Here is a 23514-nt window from a genome sequence, read left to right on the forward strand (position 1 = left end):
TGCAGCAAAATAATGGAGAGTATATCCAAACACAAGAGATCCCCTTTGTAGTTTGGAGCACAAGACAACACAGAAAAATATTTTTGACATCCAAACCCTCATGCCTACAAAATGCCTGGGCGAAAAAAGACATCACCTTTCTGGATGAAAAACCTCTACCTCTTCCTGCAATCCAGAGGATGCACAAAAGAGTAACCCTTATGAAAAGCAGACTGAGGGCATCATTTCCACAGCTTTAAGCAAACATAAATCCAGGCTGCTGCAGTACCACACTGCCTAGTCAAACATCTGCTATACCAAATGTATCTTGCACAAGCACAAACAACAGGCAACAATATACAGGAAACTATTTCAGGGAGCTCAGCCAGGTGAAAACTGGCTCTTTTAGAGTTGGGGGGATTCTTTTTTCAATGGATCAGCCTGCTGAACTGGCTCAGCACACACGCTGTGGAGCAGGTACAGTGACAGAGAGCAGGAAGGGCAGGACCACAGTAGCTGAAACCTAAATTGTCTCTGAGTTACCTGAGAGAGTATGTAGTTGAATTTTACTACCTCCACACACACAATATCACACAAACAAAACAGGGGCACTTAAATGGCTTGGTATTGTATAAGGTCCCATTTATTTCTCTCTTACCTGTTATAGCAAGTTTCCATACTGAGAGGACATGGCAAAATAAATACTTTTTCTTTAAGACATTTCTGAAGACTGCAGGAAGGACAGAAGAAAATGCTACAGACCACCAATTAAAAAAAGAAAAAGGCTATAAAAGCTCTCCAATTACTGAGGCTATTTAGATTATTTAAACATTCACAATAATAATAAGAGAATCTCTAACACTACACATTAAGAAACTAATTAAGTAATCACATATCTACAAGAGTAAGCCCAGTCATAAGCATGTCAGGGTGTAGAATTTTCACACATTCCATGATCAGTTTTTTAATTGTTGTCTGCACCTCTCCATCACGATGAATGCTTTTGATGTTATCTATGGAACTGAAAACTGCGTAGTAAAGTATTTATGCCTTCTTTTTAAATGGCATGAGAACCTGACATTTAATTATAAAGCGTATAAAAGCATAAGGACTGTAACAAAACTTGTAACAGCTCTTAAGGCATCCAGAGTATCTGTTTTGTATTGCTGCCTAATATTTTAACCACCTCAAGGTGGAAGTGCAAGTTTAAGGGGCATGGAAGGTTACACATGGTACATTAACTGTATTTTTCTGTGCAATCTGCAATGCCACATACAAATAAAAAATGTTTCCTTGGTGAAATAACCACTGCCCTTTCAACAGCATCAGGCAAGTAACTTTCAAGCAGGCAGCTTCTCTACTGGAGTGAATCACAGCTGCAGTAGCTCCCTGCCATGCCCTAGAGACCATAGAGAGAGTTTTCTAGGTGCTAGAAAGGATGAAGACACAAGCCATTTACCAAAAGAAGATCAAACCAGTCCTGTAAGTGGGAAATGACCTGTCTTGATTTTCCGTGACTCAACATTGAGTTAATGTAACAACCCATCCATTTTGCTTAGGGAATACTGTCGGGTCCAGAAGAAAAGGGATGTGCAGAGAAAGATGTATGTGGCCGAAGGCTGGTAACGTGTGCCTCACCAAGAAAATCACTGATCCTTCAGAAACATGGCCAGGGTCTCCAGTAAGGTTTTCTAGGTGCTACTCTCAAATGAAGAATGATCTGCTTTAAAACAGAATTGAAAGCTCATCCCATGATCCAGAGTGTGTCATATACGAACATACACAAGGTTCCTGTGTATAGACAACAACAAAAGACATGCCCTTGGTTTAGCTATGTATGCATAAATAAATATGTATGGCTTTTATAAAAATTGAGGCTAGAATACGTATCATTTGCTCTCAGCAGAAATTTACAGGATTAAATTCTTTGCAAATACTTGTCAGATTTGGATAAATGTTTGAGATCCACCCTTGTATTTTTTCACTAGTCTACGTTCCTTCTGCAGTGAGGCATAAATTTTCTTTTAAATATACTGCACAGTAGTAAACACCGCTTGTGAATATAAGATTTATAGCACATTAATAAAATCATATAGGCTCACTGGCCTTAAATATATGAAGCACACAATTTAAGATTTGATGACTACCTCAAAAGAGACCTAGAGTTGCCAGGCAGCATGTTTAAATCTACAGAATGTCTATACCTACACATCATTCACCTCTTACCTATCTCTAATTATTTATTTTCTCCAGTAAAGGACAAACTTCTGAAAGATTAATATTGCAGTTTGGGAGTGACATTTACTTTATTAGTTTAGGGTGGGGGAAAAAAAGCAAAGCAACGCTTACCTATAAGCAACAAGAGAGCGGAGTGTATTAAGATTTGTCTCACATCAAAGAGAAATAAAAAACATTCAAGGTTAAATAAAAGACCTAAAAACAGTGAAAGAGACATAGGAGGCAGTATAACAAAAATATCTAAAATTGAGACTTGAACAAGCAACAGAACAGTATCTGCAAATATCGTGGCAGATGCCCTTTAAAAACAAATACCTATGACAAAATACAAATGCTAAAGTGTAGAGATAGTAAAAAAAAAAATCTGAAATATCATTTTCATTGATAGATAGATACCAATTAACTGTTGTAATTGTATATCAATCAAATTGTTGTATGTCAATTCAAATAGAAATTGCTCATGAGAAATGTTACTTTTTGATTAGTTAAATGCAATACTGTGTGGAAGAAAGGTTTCAAAGTAATTTTTTAAAAGGAATGAAATGTTTATATTCTCAAACAAAACAAGCATTTTGAATAAAAATAAAATGCCTTGGTTTTGACTGCTTAGATAAATTTTGGAGGTTATTGATAATTGCTTTATATTATTGTCACTCCCTCCTGAAAGTGCTAGGTGATTGGTACTTAAAGACAAGAGATAAAAAAAATCCAAAATATTTAAATTTACATATGGTGTGTGTTGGTTTTTCTGGTTTGGTTAGTTGTTTTTGGTTCGGTTTGGTTTTGCTGTTTTTGTTCTGCTTTGTTGTTGTTGTTTTTCAATACCATTAGTTTGCACACATTTATTGAAATTTTCACTAGTCACTTTATTCCAGGGGTAGCAGGAAAAAAATCTCAACATTTGCATAACAGGAACGTTGTTTCCTTTGTGACTCTACTAGGCTCTTTGTTCTGTAACAATGTAGTACAGCTCAGTTAAATGAGTTATTATGCATTGAGATCAGCACAGGTCAGATTATAATCCAGATTAAGAGTAATGGAAGGCAAATCTTTAATCCTTTAAAGGTTCCCCCTGCATTACCAGAACTTTGCAAATGAGGGAAAGCATCCCTAAACATGCAACTGAAGACATCTTGTTACAGGGAAAGTCTCAGACAAAGCCAACACAATCACTCTTTCACCAGCTGTTCCTAGACCTGCTTCGAGCATAAGACTAATTAGGGGTATATTTGGGACAGAAAAAGTAAACCAGGCACATGCTGGCCTGAGTCATTACAAGCCAGAAAAAGTTAAAGCAACCACACAGTTGCTCTCACTTGCATGGAATGTTAAATTTCCTGCACCGAAGAGTAGTTTTCTATTTCAATTTGTCTCCCAAATGAGAATGTACATTTATTCCTACAGCCATAAGTACCAGTCACCTTGCATACTCTAAAATAAAAGCCTATGGGAAAAACAGCAACAGTTATAAATCCAGAATCCCTAACATACAGAAAACATTTGAAATCATTAACCAAAAGGTATCTTAGTCAAAACATGATAGACATTTTTTATCCACCAAGACAGTGAGGAATAGAACATTCCCAGCAGCTCAAAGAAATCCCATTTCAGGTTTACATTCCAGGAGAGCAGAGCAAGCTCAAATGTAACAGAAGCCAATCCTAGCACAACAGGGGGAAGCTGAAGGTTTCCAAGAGGGGCCACCAAGCAGGTAATTCATTGTTTGCCTTGATTTAATTCAATGAGAAAACAAAATGGCAGGAAGAATATTCTGAAGAACAGGAGAAAGCTATTTTCCAATCAGAGGAAAACTCTCATGCTCATGCACTAGCAGAGAGTAGAAATCCATCAAGAGGTTTCTTTAGAGAAAAAGCTCTTTCTAAACAAGTTTCCATAAAAATTTATTTTTCTCAGAGTGCAGGTCATTGCACCATTTGACCAGCATAGGATACTTAAACAACAGAGAACATATTTCCTGGGAAACTAAGGACTAGAAGGCAAGAGTAAAATCTATTTAAACTAGTACAGAAACAGTTTATAATCAGTCCTCAAATTCTATCATACATCATCAATATAATTTATGGTAGATGACACCAGAAGTAACTAGCAAGTTTCCAGTTGTAAGCAATCTTCACAGTTCTGAACTTATATAAGAGAACTAGTCCTCAGTAAACACATACTTGAATTCTGCTGGTTTATGATGCAAATTACACAGTTAAAATAGAACACAAGCTCTCCAATATCAAATACTAAACATGGTTTACTTTTCCTAAGAAAGCCTTATCTTTACAAAGACTTTGTAAGTTGCACACAGAAACTAAAGTAGATTAAGCCACTCTTGCATAAAATGATGGCTACCAAATATAACTAAGAACATACAAAGTATCTTATGTATGTACACAAAAACACACAGCAACATAAAGATAAAATTAAATCTTTGAGATCCAACACTCCTCAATTTTAATTTACACAATGTATAACTACACTGAATATCTACACCACCATGTAGTATTTTACTTAGATGCACAACTTGTTTAACACCAATAATATGTTCAGACCTGTAGGCGGTAAAAAAGTGAAAATAATGGATGTCTCAAATAAGCAAAAAGCTGTTCCATGCTGGCATAAATTTATAGGAACTTTATCAAAGATTTCATAAGAGCTATACACTGAGGCTTCATAAAAAAAAAAAAAAAACACAACCTAAAAGTTATTGTTTCATCTTAATACAGATAAATACTGCTTTCAAAAATTCTTATACATTTATATATAAAAAGTACATATATATATATAAATCCATTACTTTTAAATAACTTACCTCTGGAAGAATGAAAATGAGTTTTGAACATTTGTACATCATCTAGCAGGTTCAGGCCTGACTTTATTGGCACAATCCTGATATAATCATTAAATAAAAGTGACTGTAATGCAACCTTCCATGCAGTGAAATTAGATAATGGACATAATGCATTGCATCCTATTGATTCTGAAATGACATTGTGGAAAAGACTCATACTTAAGAGTGACACAGTATTCGAAAGATCTTATCCATAACTATTTAGCATAGGCAAAATGTAGTCATTTTTCAGAGGAGCTTACTTATCAACATTCTTTCTCTGAACATCATACGCTAATTTGTATACCATATTTTCACATTTGCAATATTTAATGCAATGTGCTTTATTATAAGAGACAACAGAAAAGGATTCTGATTCTTAGTAGGTCACTTGCAGTACCTCTGGACACTTCTGTAACTGAAATAACAGAAGTAGTAAGTTAATTTAGATTTCTAGTGTGGATGGGTTTGTTTGGTTTGATGTTGGGGGAGGAGAGAGGGTTGTATGTTTTGGTGGTGGTGGTGTAGTGTCTTTTGGTTTTGTTTGGTTTTTTTTTTCCCCCAAATAGACTTAGTTAAACAATTTAATCACATATCTTAAGGCTCTGGATTAACAGAAATTCGTTACTTAAAATCTACTTGAATCCACATCTAACCACACTTGGAGATTTGTTCAGAATGAAGGTGATGAACACTGAAGATAGGCTTCTGATTTCCTCCATTTCAGGAAAAGAAAAACTTGAACATGGGGAATAAAATGTCAGCTTTTAAGTTTCAATACAGTGTTGAGGAAAAAAGGAAAAATAAAAAAGAAAAGTATTATTATTCTTTAAAAAATTGTTTCAGAAAACTCATAGACATGTAAAATCAATATCCACCTTTCTATTAAGCAATACAAAAGACCAATAATGACTTCAGATTTCAGGCAGTCCAGTCTTCAATTGCCAGTTTCTTTGACAACAATGTATTCATTTCAGATGTGCTTTAAGAATCAAAATAACTTGAATCTTCCTGACTAACATACACACTTTTTTAATCAGGACAACAGTCTAAAATGGTTTTTGTCAAATGATACTTCAACTTTGTCCTAAATGTTTTTGGGTATGGGTTGTTTTCTTTTCCCTTTTCCTGTAGTTTGTTTGCAATCATCCACTACTTCTTTCTTTTGAAACAGTTTTTCTTTGTAGACTTCTGAACGGGTTCAGGAAAAATGCTAAATTGATTTTAATGTATTGCTAACATCTGTAATGTATTGATCATTTTACTCCCAAATCCTTCAAACATTTGCATATAAGTAAACTGACTGATCCACAACTGCTTCCAGACTGGGCCTCAACAACTTAACACATATTTCTATTCAGAAAAATAGTTTTTCTGTTGTGCTGTTATCCTACAACTAACTTCGGAAGTCCCCTTGTAATCTGCATGTTAGCATTCAGAATTCAGATTTTTTTTTCATTTGTACAGCTACACGTATTGTCTTTATAAAAAGAAGATGGTTTAAAATTATTAGTCTGATAGTCTATACACTGTCAAAACTTACTGCAATTCCATTTTATGTTGCTTGTATGAATTAATCTTCTTTCTATAAGATATTGTGCTTCGGGTACTAAGACTATGAAGTACCAGTCGTCTTTTATTTACAAATTATAGACTGGTTTAAAATGCAGAGTGTTCCAAAAGTAAAACAGAGGTATCGTGTGTGAAGCAAATTTGCTAAAAAATAAATGACCACAGTAAGCCTAAATAGATACATGATTACATTCACAAGTTTTGGATCTTTTGTTTACATTATATTCAGCATATTAAAATATAACATGTGCTTTAATGACTTAGATTAGCAAGATGATCAGAACAACTTTGAAGTCTATTACGTCGAGAATGTGCCTCTGACACAGTGGGTTTTTATTCAGGTACATTTGATCATGGCAAATTGTAATTCTTTATGCCCATTTAAAAACTCAACAAACCCTAGGCCTTTTTATTTTCTAATGCCATTTATTCCTAAACTGCTTGAAAACAACTTGACAAAGCTGACGTTGGAAACAAAGACCACACTTCCTGCTCTAATATGGAATCTGGAACACCATCAATGTTTTGTTCAGCTTGCATAAGTCACAACTGATTGGCCACAGTCCCTGTGGGCATGCCATTTCATCCAGACTGGACGGTTCATTAGTCATAATTACTATAACTGTACGGCAGAGACTGCAGTTTTATCTCATCATACATCTTTGATAAAGCCGCTTCTATTTCTGCTTCATCAGCACGTGAAGTTACATTATTGGAGCTTTTATTTTCCAATCTGTGATTAACATTCGTTGTTCTGCTTATGAAATGTGTACCAAAATCCAAGATAACATAACAAGTAAGGCTGTGACTGTTTGAACTTTGTGTTAAAAACCATGCAGCAGTTATTGCTACAGAGGAAGAATAGATTCTGAAATGACAGAGTCACTGAGAAAATTTAACAAAGAAAACATCAACAATGCAGTTCGTAGGAGAATAAGACTGGTGTTTTCTAATACAAACTGTGACAAACATTAGAAAAATTTAGCAGTTCAGTATCAAGGTTAGATACAGGAAATTTCTGACAACTGCTGGGTCAATCCACATTTTTCATATAGTGTTTATACAATTGCAGAAAAGTAAAGCGTGCAACATAAAGAACCACAGTGAAAGCTGACAGCTAAAGCACTGCAGTATAGTTAGTAAACAGATGCTAAAACACTTAAATCTAATAATTAATGTGAATGTAACCTTTAACAAAATGCATTCTAATCACATAAAAGTCACACATTAAGACATCTCCTTGTTCTGGTGCTTGTTGCTGATTTTTACATCTTATTGTGTGGTAACAGGAAACACAAAGACTAGTGGTACCATATGAATGTGCAACGTGTACCCATGATAGGCCACATAAACAGGCATAATCGACAGTTACATGCAGGCACTGAGGCTGCAAAAATCCCAGAGTAATTAGTGTTGTCTGAATGCAATGACATCTGTTTTCTCATGGTCCTCTAGACTTGTCAGGCCAATAAGATGTATATGAAAAAATATGACAAGCATTGCAAATGCCCTTCTGAAAGGTCTCACTTTGGGAAAAGCTGAGGAAATGACACATGCCACCTCTTTTTTTGCCAATGTAACTAACAGCCAAAGCTTCAAGATTTGAAAAAGTCTTTTGAGTCATTTTGCATTTGATTATGAAAGGTTTATTCACAACATAGCGCTGCACTTAAGGAAATAATATAGAGCTGCAGGTTTCATTATTTTTAAAAAGCAAGCTCCATTAACAGAAGAGGAATAAAATGTGACTTTACTTCTGACTAGTGAGCTTACATGTCAGTGCCATCTCTATTTTCCTTTTTAATTAAAGCAGTAGATACCAGGTAGCTCATAATATGCACGCGTATACATGTATATGTATTTATTATTATTATTATTATTTTGCTTAAAGAGTGAAACAAGACAGTTTTACAGCTGTGCTTTCTGGCATTGCAAATAAAAAAAAAAAAACACTACAGCCTTTTCATCTGAAGACCTGAGCTTTTGTTTTAGGATTCACAGCCTTTTTCCTTAATAGGCCCTATCTCTCCGTTCTTTCTCTGGACTGTAGCATTATGTTTGAGCATGCGTTTTCTCCAAGAAAGACATTAGTCATCATTAACAGAAGCACTGACACCAAGTCTAAGTGCCTCTCCACAATGACCAAGTGGCAATCATCTTTCTCTTACCCTGTCACTGCTGATTAGGGTTTTATTTCATGAAAATTTAATTTGTCGCCTTTCTGCAGCTCCTTTTTACATTTCTCCAATAACACAACATGCCAGCAACACTGAAAATGCAGTAAAAAATGCTGTACCTGGTTATAACAAAAGATAAGATTCAGACTGCACAGCTGTGCTGTTTACCTAGTTAAATAGAAACAAAAGGCCCTGCAAGATGTAGTAAAGCAAGTAGCTGCTGACAGAGGAAAAATTCCCATTAAATACCAAAGGCCTCAAACAACTCTCACACCTTCAATCCAACTAACTGAAAATATTTTCCTCTGTAAGACAGCTAGCCAGCCTCTCTTCCAAAGCATTGTTCAATAGGCAATGTAACAATATCTCACTAATTTTTATTTTTTTTTTTTTTACAACCAAATGATTTTATAACTACTGCAAATATACAGGTACTCAGGTTTTTAGCTTATACAAATATTTATTAAAGGATTTCATAATCCACTGATAAATTTCAGCCTCACTTCTTAAGTCTGTGTCAACATTGTTCTTGCTGTTAAACATCCAGCCACAGAGAAAACGGCTTTAGCTGCTGCAGGCAGATGAAAAAGTTTCAGTCACGTATGATACTTTGCAGCTATTCAACATACACAGTCTCAGATTCCTGCTCTGTGTAACATTACAAACATTGTTAAACATGATACCATAGCAATGAGTTATTTTAAGGAAGTTTTTCAAAACATTTACTCTTCTGCTTTATTTCAATTTGTCTAAAGATTTTTTTTAATGATAAGCATATGCTATTTTGTTAACATCTGTGCATAGCATAAAACCTGACTGAATTCCAACTTCTGAAAAAAATGCAGATAATTTACATCCCTCAAATAAAGTAACAACAGTAGAAAGCTTCAGGAGACTCACATTAAGATACTTGAATTTATTTAACTAATTTTCCATACCAGTATATTTAAAAACAAACAAACAAACTCCAACAAACCAACAAACAAAAAAACCCCACTTAATACAATTTTTAAGTTCTCCCTGTACCTTTCAGAATTTAATTAAGTGTAAAGCTAAAATTCGGATCTACCTCTATTAAATTCATAAAACACAGCTAGTAAAATCCAAGTAATAAAAATTTTATTCAGCTTTCTAAAGTATTAGTACTCCACTACTGACCCAAAACAGCATTGGTAGTCAGAACAGAAACTGTATTGCTAGCACCTTGGATTTATAAGAAAGCTTCAATATCTTTAAATAGTCTCCATATATGAAATTTAAGAAGAGGAAACTAGGAATTAAAAGCGGATTTTGAATGGCAGACTGTGATTGTTGTACTGCTATGGCAGTATAACCTTGATTAAATGCAGAGCAACACTAAAGTAAAAACAAAACCCTGCCATGGTAACCTAAATTAACTACTGAACCAGACCATGTTTATGCAGAAAGCTGGCGATTTAAGCTATTCTGCCTGATCTCGGGAAAAAAATTGTCTTTCTAGAATGCATAAAATAAAGTTAAGCTTCCCCAGCCACGCATCTACCATTGTTTTGTTCTCTACGTTCTCCTCGGCTCTTTACCTGACAAGCCAGGAATGCCGATGTTGAGATCCTTGCTCTGCATCCACGTCAAGTTCAAGTACAGAAGTTTAGCTCTTTGACTCCCACCCCCACCTCCAAGTCACTTGTCAGTAAAAGGTTGGGCGATTTATTGACCACTGCTGGATGCATACTGTCAGTGCTGAAGGAAATATGAGAGGGGGCTGTCGCTACTGTTCTGGAGCTCATTGATAATGACATACCTGCCTCTGTCACCCATTACCCATACTACAAACTACTTAGACCTAACTGAAAAATCAATAGCCTACTTGCACTGGTTCCTGTGGCTGCCTCCTTTGATTGTCAGCTCCTGTCTAGGGTCAGCACTTACATGAAAGGGGCTGTGACTGCCTGATGCTTTCAGGACAACCTAACGATATGAAACTAGCCAACAGAACAGTAAATTCTGTCCCCCTGCCCTCCTCATCAATTAGGCTTTGACTAGGCTTGCCTGTAGAAACCTGACCTTTTAAGTTTAGGTGAATATGGAACTAGCTGAACACACCATTGCCTTCAGCACTGAGCCCGGAAATCCACTGACAGGTTAAACAAAACAGAAGGTTGTAACTGTCATAATTTGTATTGCACTTTCACGCCAACAAGGGTGTTATCAGTGGGGGCAAGCCCTGGAACACACAACGCAAGCACCCTAAGTCACTCTCCTCATAAATTTTCAAGTGAAGGGAGATAAAACATAAATTCACAAATGATCATGCATTTCACATTCCACTTTCTTTCAAGTTCTCACCCGCAAAGTACATATAAACAATTCCCCTTCGTAGGCGCGCTGGCACTCAGATGCCATGAACTTCCAAGATAGATGACGAATGAGGAAAAGCTACCTGCCCGTGCTTCCTAAGGACTCTTGTATTAGGCTTATTCTCCATTGCATATTTATATGCATGAATACTAATCATCAGTGGATTATACAAATGCACACACCTGTACTTCAGAGCAGCAGGTAGGCATAAATAATTTAAAAGTCCCCAGAAAGCCCTAACTAGTACTTCTGAGTAGGATTCACTCATACATCCTGTATCTTGGAAGTTCATTAGCAACATCTGAATATCACTGTGACTACAATCGAATAATAAATGTTACATTTTAATGCATCTGCCCTCCCTCAACAAATTCTGACGACCATGAAGCAAAGAACTAAAGCATGAAATTTCAGATCTAAAGTGAAGGCTGAACTACATTCTGAAGTCAAAAACAATAGCTTTAGTAACTACATACAGATTTTTTTTAAGTTAATAGCTGAATGCCCTGCTCCTCCTTTCCTCCTAAATAAATAAATAAAAATATTAAAACCAAGTGAAAATATTTTAAAATACTCTGTTTAGTGCTCCTTTCTTATATATCAATTTTCAAGCAATTATGGTTTTATGTTCTTTTATGCTCCTCCTTCTATAGGCCTACCATCCTCAATATAATAATTACTGGGAAATATAGACTGCACGCACGATCAGAACAATACACACAATTTGAATACTCAAACTTCTTTATACCATGAAAGGACTGGCTGTCTCTACAAACTACAATTATTATTGTTTTTTTAAGCCCTGAGAATGCTAAGAATTTTCATTCCACTTAATTCAGTGCATACAGTTAACAACTTTTAATTTAAATACACAAACTACTCCTGGAAACCCTAAGCAAGATTCAGAACAATAATCTAGCTGATGCTTTTTACTCCACAGATGAACCTTCCTAACTCCTGCACCCTTACTATCCTTCTCACACAAAAACATTCAGTGCCAGATATAAGGATGAGATCTTACATAAATAAATGACAGGAAAACTGCTGCTGTTTGGTTTACAAAGTTTAAGATTCAGTTCCAAACCTCTAGATACTCTTGCAAGCTTTTTTTTCTGAATGCTGCTCCAATACATGCCAGTCACTTTATTAAGCTTATTCCAAATACACTTTTGGAAATCAGTATTGAGAAGGGAAAGCAGCTGAATTATGACAAGACAAAAACTTTTTTCACTAAAGCTTCAAATAAAATGTTAGACTGCAATAATATTTGTTATGCTGTAACATTCAGCTGTTCTAAGAATACGTGAAACAAATGCAGAGAAGATTTCTTAGAAATAAAAGCACAAAACTGTGTTAAAGCACTTTTAAATAAACAGAACAGCAGTTAGAATTACTATTGCACTCCAAACAAACTACAGAGCAAACGCTAGTTAAAAACAGTAGACCTAATTGAGTCTGGGTGGACCCCTTTACAGACCTAATGCAATGATTAACTATGCATCTGGTAGCATGTCAAGTCCTTTTTGTGTGCCTATCTGATAGTGAAGTGAAAGGGCATGGACAGTGTCCAGTCCCAGCAAGCAAATCATTTGGAAGCAGTCATAGCCATAGATCAAAGATTTTTCACTCTATCCAAAGTCTATTTAAACCCACCAACTCAGCCCCTTGTTGCAGACAAAACCAGTTAGAAAATAAGAAAGACTCCTTGGGATCCAAAGATAATGAAGGAAGATAGAAGCAGAAAATGAAGAAAAGAAACAGACTGGCAGAACCTTGATTTCCATAGGCCAAGACAGCTGGTTTACATCCCAGTTTTATTTCAGATGGTTAAAGAAAAGGAACAATTTCCATCCCTTAGATCACCAAATATTATTTCAATTAAACTATGCAGATGGCTTCTATACATTATTTGAGCCAATACAGTTTCCTCTTCCTCGCTATGGGAGACAGTACCTTGAACTATTATGCACACAGGTTTTACCTAATTCATAAGTAAACTAAAAAGAGAGCAGCATATTATCATGAATAAGTTATTTTGAAATAAGATATGCATAGTAAGATATAAAATAGAAATAGCTACGATTTGATTCTCTCATTAGAAGTAGTGACAAAACCCCTGCAATGATTTTATAACCAGTAATACAATACTTTCATGTCAACACAGTGCTTCCAATGGATAAAAAATTAATACTATGAAGTACAATACACAGAAAAAGTAGATGGCTTTAACTGTGCATTTAAACTGTACAGTATTTGAATGCAGGAACAATTACAAGACTGTTCAAACAGGAATCTTTTCTTTTTTAAATAAATAAAAATAGCATGCCTTTTCTACGGGATCCAAAGTCAAAACAAAATCATCTTAAAATACAGGGAGGGGAGAGAGCAACTCAACATACTCCATACTAGTCACCAGCTCTATTGGGAAGATTGAGCCTCTTCTGTCCCCTCCTCCCACAATGCCCTTTCCCTCTATAAATTGCATTAATGGAAACTCACTGAAAAGTTGTAACTCGTACAGTGGTTGTTGAGGAGCACATGTGGTATTTGAAGTACTTTTTAAAATATAAGCATATAAATGCTTTTGCTTCTGGAGCTAGAAATTGACATTTTTAAAGGGTATAGCTAGAGAATTTTAGGTTAACTTAATATTATACTTCTTTCAGCTAGCTGCCTGGGTTTTTTTTATCTTTAAAATAATTGTTTAACCAATAAAACCACACAGATTATAATTTGTTGGCATTATTATTTATGCATATGTACCGATACATGAACATCTAAGACAATTAACACAGCAATCATCATGCAGCTACCAATAAAAAAAAAGTTACAGTCAAATACCTACAAATAGAATTATTGTTTAAATTTCCAGAACTTTAACTTTGCTTCAAATATCCTTGTAATTTTAATATTTTCTAAAGAAGTGCTGATTTAGCCTCAGAGTATTTTTAAGAACCAGACAAGAGAGATTATCTTTGTAGCCCACCTCACATTTTTCTCAAGCAAATAAGTGTTATTGCATTCAGTTGGAGGTCAGGTTGGCAAGATGCCGGCATGTTAAATGCTCTTATACTTTAACAAAATGGATGTTATTAATGTAATTCATCAATTACTGTAAATAAAGACCAGCCAACACATATTAATTTGTTTATTTCTACCGGATATGTTACCATGTACCCACCCCAACTGCATCCAACTAAAACAGAAGGCCCACAATAAGTTTTAACAATAAGAAAATGCTAAAAAAAAAGCACTAGAAATGTTCTTTTCTAGTGCACTCGCATGATTTTCCTCACCTGGCAACTTACCAAAGGGCAAACTTACAAAACAGTATTTAGTATCCAAAACAGTTTTACAGCTAAAAGAAGTCACCACTAGTCATCATGAGAAAAGAGAAGCAGCTATCTTTAATACAAGATCCAAAGCATTAAAGAAAGCTTTCAATTGCAGGTTCCTTGTGACTAAGCACCAGAATATGAATACATTCACATTTTAAGACCGAACAGGAGAGCAAAAATGAGGTACTTAAAGGAAAAGTTGGAACCCTCCCCTTTCCCGCTCCAGATATGCAAGCCAGAGGAGACTTAGAAAAATGTATAAATTCTTCAATTACCATACCATTCAATCTTCATGGAGAAAAGTACAGGATTTATGCAACACTCTTAACTTGATGAGATGCATTAATGGCATGTGTAGAAATGAAACCTTTTCTCCCCCAGTATAAGCTATCAACTAACTTCATAAACACAGTCCTTATAACACATTGGTAGGCAGTAAAGCTGAGCCATGACTTTAAAGGTACACGCTGTATACTATTGCATGTAAAGAGAATTTTATCCATCAAACCCACAGCAGCATGTGCTGCAACTGTTAACCCGGTTTTGCTGTGGAGAAACACAGCATACATTACTGAATCACTTATTTTCAAATCCATACATTCCCTGCAGCAGTGCAAGCTCCATCAGCAGTGCAAGAATGTATGAAAATGACAGGCAAAGGGCACTCGCTTTTTTTCCCATACTGTTCTTCTATAAATGGAAGCAGAGCCTTACAAAGCACTTAAAGCTGAGAATGTTTCAAGACTGATCTCCAGGAAAAAAAAAAAAATACAACGTTATGTTCCACAAGCAGATTAATTATATGGTTTTCTGCAAAACTGTTTCCTTTAAATGAAATGAGAGAGAGGGAACCAACTACTAGAAAATAATGAAATGCGAGATGGGTCTCATCTACAAAGCTACCAAGAACAAAGCATGTACATACGCATACATATTTCATACGTTATTCATAAAAATACTTCTTATCCCTTTTAAGAGCACCTGTTCCTGCATTCACTTTTCCCTCTCCTCTCAGCAAGAGGAGAGAAAAAGGGCAGATTGGGCAGAAATCCTCTAATAGCCTCAAGCCAATTTGATTAAACTTTGATTTGCCTTAAAAATTACACCTTGTATCAGCAGCACGTTATAGAAACCTTAAAATACATCGTTTAGCACAAAAAGGCTCTGAAATACATAACTTATGCCACTTTGATAGGCTGGTTAGGCAAGCAAACGCTAGTATGCCATATCATAACACAATGAGAAACGTGTGTTCTTGCTAAAACTCTGAGTTGTTTTCCAGTTGTTTTCTGTTGCTGTTTTTTTAAGGGTTAATACAAATGCATAGCCTTCTCCTTAAAAGTCTTTGTACGTTTAACAGCGGTTCTTCGTTGGTACTTTGCCGTCCTTAGCGTGAAGAACGTACCATTTACACGCCTGGATTTACACCAGACCGACCTCCCCGCGGTACCGAGCGGGAGGGGGCAGGAGGAGCCAAGGCAAGAACAAACCCTCTCTGCGCACCGAGTCCCCTTTCCAGTATCTTTTTACAGAAGCTCTTGCTAACAAAACACTATTGCTCCAGGCAGCGACATGCTGATGTTGGCACTGCTTAAACCAAACAAACACGATGTTTAACAGTCAAATAAAATGTCCCGCAGCCTCCCTAATGAATTTGTCAAGGACCATCAGATCACCCCCGCCCCTGCCTCATTAACTCAAGTATGATGAGACGGATTATAACGAGAGAATACAGATCAATCGGTCTGAAGACTTCAAGTGGCTTTTAGCCCTAAGAGTTTCCCTCTCTGCGGCACACACACGCACACGGTCTTTTTAATGGAATACAGTATCTCCTGCTGCTGGAGGGGCTGCCACTTCGTAAAACGAAGAAAGAAGTTGCTGATGGACTTCTACACTAACATACATAAAAGCAGAGGTGACAAGGGCTCTTCAATTATAGCCTCCTCGGATCCTGTTCCCCCTTCAATTATTCATCCCGGCATGAGCGAATTCCACCACAGATGAAGCTGGTCTTAATGCAGTGTGGCCACAAACGGAGAGGCACAGGAGAGAAGGGTTTCACGTGCATTATTTGCTGGAAGTGTTTAAGTTTATTGCTCAAATGATGTTTCTAATTAGCGCTGGGGCAATAAATTAAAGTCGGCTTTTGTTTAGCTGATTTATTATTTACCAGAGCTTCAACCTCAGACAGGAAAATAGGTAATGAATTGTTTTAAATCCGAACACTAGTAACGCTTCTATCATTAGTCACCTTACCGGGGAGGTGGAAGGGGAATCGTCCTCTCCTGCTGCTTTTACCCTAAAAACATGAAAGTGCATTCCCCCCCCCCACTCCATCCTTGTCCGGGCCGCCTGACGGCTCCACCATCTCCTTTGCGCACCGGACACGGGAAATTCTCGTGCTGCCCACTCTCTGCTGGAAGCGAAACCCGCGGAACCTTCCCTGCCCGCCATTGCTCAGAGGGTCGATGTGCAAAACCCCTGACCAGACCGGCAAGAAGTGTCAGTCCGGCTGCGGGCAACCTGGCCGCCTTCGACTACACCCCGCTCCGAGAGAGCCGGGAGCTTCGGCGGGGCGTGTGAAAGGGACCCCTAGCCCTAACTGACTCTTCCGCTTGCCGGAGGGCGTCCGGAAACGAGGCGCAGGACCCTCGCAGCTCCACCCGGACAGCCGAGCCCCCAGAGACGCTCCGCGTAGGCGAAGCATAACGATGCCTGCCCGGCGCTACCGCCCTCGCCCTGCCCGGACGGGTCGCATGGAAGGGGCCTCTGTCCGCCTCGAGCGGGTCCGGCCGCGGCCGCAGTCCTAGGGAGGGGGGAGATCCGCAGGCACTTACCCGGCGCCCCGGGGCTGAGAGCCCCGCTCCAGCCCGCGCATCTCCGGGACGCCTACAGACCGTGAGAGCAGCGGCAGTAGCGCCTTTGCGAGCCAGGGGCTCTCCCCTCGTTGAAGCCTGTCCCCTCTCCCCCACCCCTGTGAAGCTGCTTTGGTCGGAGCCTTCCCCGGCCTCGTCTCTCTCCTGACGGGGCCGGGCTCGGCGGGGAGATCTGACACCGCCGCCCGCCCGGGCCCCACCGAGAACCGGGCGGGCGCGACAGCGTCGGCCGAGGCAGAGTGCCCCAACCTCCGGGCGTAGACCGCCCCGGCAGCATTGGAACAACGGCACGATCCTCAATTCGGGGACAACGGAGTCACATCAGTCCCGGTGCCGGGCACGTCCGTACTTACTGATTCCAGCGCGCAGCGGTACGGTCGGCACAAGACATGTTTCTAATTTAAATGCACACGGAAAACAGACGCCGATGTTTTCTTTATTAAAATCAGCCAGCTGCAGCGGCAAAAAGGAAAGAACAAGAAGCCGAACACAAGGGCTACGACCTGCTTTAAACCGAAGCTCCGCAGGAAAAGCGCATCGCGTGTGAACGGCCCCGGCGCGCCGGGCACTGAGAGCCGCCCCCGCTCAGCAGGGACCCGCGGCTGCGACGGGATCGCGTCGGGCACGGCCGCGCAGCCCGCTCGGTGCTCCGTAGCCCCGTAGCACATCGCCCGCCCGCCGGTGCTCGCTGTGGCGCTGCACGGCCCAGGGCAGGAGCGAAGCCGCCGCAGAAACACGCACTCTCAGTCCGAGAACAGAAGATGGGAAAATTGTCCTACCGACCGCCTAAGTTTCCGCAGGAGGAACACTTCCTTTTTGTTTTGCAGCAGGTACTGCCTGGGGGGGTTACAGCACTGCGAGCGAGCTGCTCTTTCCGAAGTAGCATAACGTAGCTACAGTTTTATGTCCAAATCATTCAATACTCTTATTAATACAAACGCATACGCATAAAATATCGTTTCCTTTTCGAATAACTCAATCTTACACTTTAGGAGGATGAACAGAACTTTACGGCACGAGATTTATCTAAATTAACGTGACTACGGTACTGAATACGGGCAGTATAAGAAGGTGTGCAATTCTGCTCCAGTGACGGTCTCACTTTCACTGCTGGAGCCCGGCATTAGCGAAAGAAGATTGATGCTCGTGGTGAAGCAGCGGTACTCCTCTCACCCCCTCTTCCCCTCACACATCAGCACTACTGCTGAGTCTCCTCGCAGCAAGCGGAGGGAGCAGCGAGCTCCCGCCACGGCAAAGTTGCTGCTTTTTCCCACCCCTCGCCGGGCCGCTGGACGCTCGCAGCCCCACTCACCTCCCCGTCTCCCTCTCCTCCTTCTTCCCCCCACCCCCCGGCCCGGCTTTAACGCCGGTCATCTCCAGCACGGAGTGGACGGGGCGCCGCCGGGGAGTAGGCGGGAGCGAGCGCGCGTGTGCGCGCCCCCGCGCCGGCCATGCCCGCCGCGATTGGCCGCGCCGCTGACAGCTCGGCAACGATTGTAGGAGGCGGGGCTCCGCCCCCCGGCCAGGCCCCGGCCCCATTCATAAACTACAGGGCCCGCCGGCACCGCCGGAGACACACGGGCACACGTCGGAGGAGGAGGAGAGGCGCAGAAAGTGAGAGCCTCGGCGCGTACTTCCAGGGGTGGGGAGGGGGAGGAGAAGCCGTCCCAGGCACAACAGCTACGCCCTCCTCCCGCTCAGGATAAAACACAGTCTGTGCAAAGAAAAAAAAAAAGCAAACAACAACCTCTCTCTATAGATATATAATCTCAAAACAATCTATATAGAGCTGCAGGACAGGAATGAGAGCTCACAGACCAAGTGCACACGTCTGCGCGTAAAGATAGAGACAGCCACAGAACCGGGTTCAGACTACGCCTCCAGCAGGAAAAGGGAAATCAACAACACCCCATGACAGTCTGAGAGAGCGGCAGCCAAACTCATGCACATCTCTGCCGGTGCCACGGACTGAAAGAGAGAGAGAGAGGTGGACAGACAGACAGACAGAGAGTTCACTCTTCCGCTCTGGGCATTGCTCGCATTCTTCTCCTCCTCTCGTATCGTGTGCAGTTTTAAACTTCGCTGCCGACCGGCTTTTCTGCGGGGACGTTCTGCGAGTCCTGGGAAAGTTTGTTTGGGTTTTTTTTTTGTTTGTTTTTTGTGTTTTTTTTTCATGATCTATTGAAACAGCATTTTTGTCGCTGCGTGGGGGGGGTGGGCGCCTGAGTGCAGAGGCAGTGCAGATCTCCCTGCCCCCACCACCACCTAAAACTTTGCGCTCAGGGAGCCCGCGGAGGCTGCCTGCCGCTCCAGCACCGGCACCGCCGCTGCCCAGCCCGCATCGTCCCGCTCTCCTGCGACTCGCACTCCTCCTCCTCGCCTGGGCATCGCTGGGCTTCACTCCTTTGTGCTTCGTCGTCCTCCCTGATCTTTTTTAATTGCTCTCCTCGGCGAGCCGCTGCTGCCTTCTTCCCCGAGTGGGTGGGGGTCTGCGATTTGGCTGGTGCCCTCCGCAAAGCTGCAGCCACCGCTAAAGCATTGGATCCCTCAACGTACTGCGAGAGCCCGGTGTACAGCCCGGACCTGTGCCCCAACATGATCGCCGCGCAGGCCAAGCTGGTCTACCAGCTCAACAAATACTACACGGAGCGCTGTCAGGCCCGCAAGGCAGCCATCGCCAAGACCATCCGGGAGGTGTGCAAGGTCGTGTCGGACGTGCTGAAGGAGGTGGAGGTGCAGGAGCCGCGCTTCATCAGCTCCCTAAGCGAGATCGACGCCCGCTACGAGGGGCTGGAGGTGATCTCACCCACCGAGTTTGAGGTGGTGCTCTACCTCAACCAAATGGGCGTCTTCAACTTCGTGGACGACGGCTCCCTGCCGGGGTGTGCCGTGCTCAAGCTGAGCGACGGCCGCAAGCGCAGCATGTCCCTCTGGGTGGAGTTCATCACTGCCTCGGGCTACCTGTCCGCCCGCAAGATCCGCTCCCGCTTCCAGACGCTGGTAGCCCAGGCCGTGGACAAGTGCAGCTACCGGGACGTGGTGAAGATGATCGCGGACACTAGCGAGGTGAAGCTCCGCATCCGGGAGCGGTACGTGGTGCAGATCACGCCCGCCTTCAAGTGCACCGGGATCTGGCCCCGCAGCGCGGCGCAGTGGCCCATGCCCCACATCCCCTGGCCCGGCCCCAACCGAGTGGCAGAGGTAAAGGCGGAGGGCTTCAACCTGCTCTCCAAAGAGTGCTACTCGCTGACGGGCAAGCAGAGCTCGGCCGAGAGCGACGCCTGGGTGCTGCAGTTCGGCGAGGCCGAGAACCGGCTGCTGATGGGCGGCTGCAGGAACAAGTGCCTCTCGGTGCTGAAGACGCTGCGCGACCGGCACCTGGAGCTGCCCGGGCAGCCCCTCAACAACTACCACATGAAGACCCTGCTGCTGTACGAGTGCGAGAAACACCCACGGGAGACCGACTGGGACGAGGCGTGCCTGGGCGACCGGCTCAACGGCATCCTCCTGCAGCTCATCTCCTGCCTGCAGTGCCGGCGCTGCCCCCACTACTTCCTGCCCAACCTAGACCTCTTTCAGGGCAAACCCCACTCGGCCCTGGAAAGCGCTGCCAAACAGACCTGGAGGCTAGCCAGAGAAATCCTCACCAATCCCAAAAGCCTCGACAAACTATAGGGTTAACACGCCCGCGCGGAAAACTCGCCTTCCGTAAACAACAACAGCGCCTGAAAACTTTTTATTTAACGCTAACTACGACGGAAAGAGGCGGCGAAAGAAACGCGCCCCCGCCACCCCCCACCCACCTGCAGCTCGGCGTTTAAAAACTTGCCGACGGTTTTCCCGGCATAAACTCTCACCGCCTTGCACGGAAGAAGGGAAGAGGCTCTCCTCTTGTACTCCAATGTGAATTTTTTAAAAGTCACAAAAAGAAGCAATCGGACTTTTGCAACCTCAAAGCGAAACCCGAAAGGTACATTTTTTCCAATCAATGTATAGTCCTTTTCTTATTCTCTCTTGTTTGCCTGAATGTTGTCACCAAGTGAAAAATTATTTAACTATATGTACAAATTCCCCTTTAAAAAAGTTTTACTGATGTTAAATGTATTTCGGTGCCAAGGTCAGATTATGTGCCCCACAACTGACTTGTTGCAAATAGTAATAAAAATATTACTTTAACTTTACACTGACTTTTCGTGAATGGTTCTTAAATTCAGACAAGTAGATTCCTTCTGAACCTTAGAAGAAAAATGTCTAAAAGAAACGGAAACACGAGTTGTAGAGATAGTCTAAACGCGACACCTAGCCGAAGCCTTAGCTTGGCATATTCAATGACGTTTTCTAAAGGTCTCTCTAGTTTCTATAAAAATATTCCATATAAAAACCCCATTTATGTTCCGCAGTTCAGCATGTGACAACATATGCTATATTTCTATGACTTTAAACTCCCTCTCTAAATCTTAGGAATTTATGGAGCATCGCACAACACCTCGCCAGAATTTAGAATTAGAGCATGCCGTTTCCTACCCTGCAGTCGTCACCTTTCTTTATCTTCAAAGTTTTCTTTTTTACCGATAAATCTCGATCGCTTGCATTTTGTTTTAAAAATTCAACGTTATTTGCTTTCCCTTCTCTGAGCGAACGTGCTATCCATTTGACTTTGACACGAAGGAAATATAGATCTACCCTGAATAATTAATGCGCTTTAGAGCAACCGGTCGATATTTTTTTTAAACAAACATTTGTTTTCCCCGGATTTTTAAGTACACCATAAAATCGCACCACAACGTAGCCAGACGAGCAGATATGCAAAACCCGTAAGGAAACGACCCAGTCTTGCATGAGCAAAACCCTGCCGCTCTCCTTCCCTGCCCGAGCCCTCTCTCCCAAAGCTAAACTACCGATTTCTCGTATTCTATGGTAGAGGGATTTTGCTTTAAGTTTACTCAGGACAACTCAGAAATTTTTGGAGTATGTTTCTATCAGGAATGCATTTCTAAGCTTTAAAAGCGTTAGCACTGTCTGCTCGAGCCGCCCGAACCACTGCAAAGCCGGCTCGGAGCATTTCGAGCAAGTTTAGCGTCCTTTCGGGAAGGTAAAATGTAAGTTCTTGCCCCAAAGGACTACCGCCGTTTCATTGTGGATGGATCCGGAAAGCAACAGCCATTCAAATGTGAGTTGCTTTTGTCTCTAAGTTAAAAACGAAATTAACAAGTCCGACAGCAGCCTGGAAAATAAACTCCCCGCAAAGCCGCGGCGGCGCCGGGGAGGCCCTGCCCATCGGCGGGCGGGGAGCGCCGGCCCGGCCCGGCCGGAGGCAGTCGGGCTGCTTCATCGCCAGCCCCTTCGGCCCCGGGTACCAACGCCCGCCGGTGTTTCACAGGTTTCTTTTCTTGTCGGGTCATCAGAGCGCTTTCCCCAACGCTGATCGTGGCTCACCTGGCAAAACGGATTTAGCCAGCGGGGCTACACTTTTCTGCCGAAAACAGCCCCGGAGCGAGAGTCTAAACTCTTGAGTTTATCGCTACTGATACTATCTCTAGTGCAGGTTTTATTTCAGGAACTTGTCACAATGTTTTCTTTTCAGTAGTTTAGACAAATATACAAGGAACTTACATTTATCAAACAGATGAAGCCTCATTAATTAATCAGGCCTTCTGAGCTACAGCGGATTAGGATTTTTTTTTTCCAGGGCACATTTTCTACAGCAGCTTTAGTCACCGCTATCAAGATATAGTAACTTAAGCAGAGGATGGAGCAGGGAGGCGTTAATGCTGGAAAGCAAGCTGAGTTGAAGCTTATTTGTTTTTTAAAATAAAAATAATCAGATATGATTTTTAGTGCCCCCCCCACCCCGAGACATTAGAAAGGTTTGTGGCTTTTGTTGTTGTTGGGTTTTGTTGTTCCCCCCTGCCTCCTTTTAAGACCTCCAGCTAAAGTAAATATCAAAGTAGAATGTAAGAGGTGTAGCTTATAGGTCATGGTACAAACTTCTCTTTTTACAGGAGACCAACTTAAATCTCTTGATTACAGAATTAAAGATACAGTCAAAGAAAAAAACATGTCTACTCACAGTTAGGAAAACAAACACTAACAAACACCTGACAAGATAAAATAAAGCAAGCAGGGGAAAATAAAGCAAGCTGAATATATGCTGTATG

General features: G+C 41.5%; 2 protein-coding genes across 6 annotated transcripts in view; one reads left to right on the forward strand and one right to left on the reverse strand.

Annotated features, from left to right (window-relative positions):
• The window catches only part of LRBA (LPS responsive beige-like anchor protein), a 411832-nt gene that overhangs the window by 164225 nt on the left and 224093 nt on the right, over positions 1-23514 (reverse strand). The window lies entirely within an intron of this gene.
• On the forward strand, positions 18899-21537 carry MAB21L2 (mab-21 like 2). Its single transcript, XM_082050975.1, has one exon. The coding sequence runs from the start codon at positions 19952-19954 to the stop codon at positions 21029-21031; it is 1080 nt and encodes a 359-aa protein (XP_081907101.1). The 5' UTR covers positions 18899-19951; the 3' UTR covers positions 21032-21537.

Source organism: Streptopelia decaocto (assembly GCF_964273445.1).
Source record: "Streptopelia decaocto genome assembly, chromosome: 4".
NCBI classification, from domain to species: domain Eukaryota; kingdom Metazoa; phylum Chordata; class Aves; order Columbiformes; family Columbidae; genus Streptopelia; species Streptopelia decaocto.

What these genes read in the sequence shown, in the direction of transcription:
- MAB21L2 (XM_082050975.1), top strand. Translation starts at nt 19,952, where the DNA reads ATGATCGCCGCGCAGGCCAAGCTGGTCTACCAGCTCAACAAATACTAC.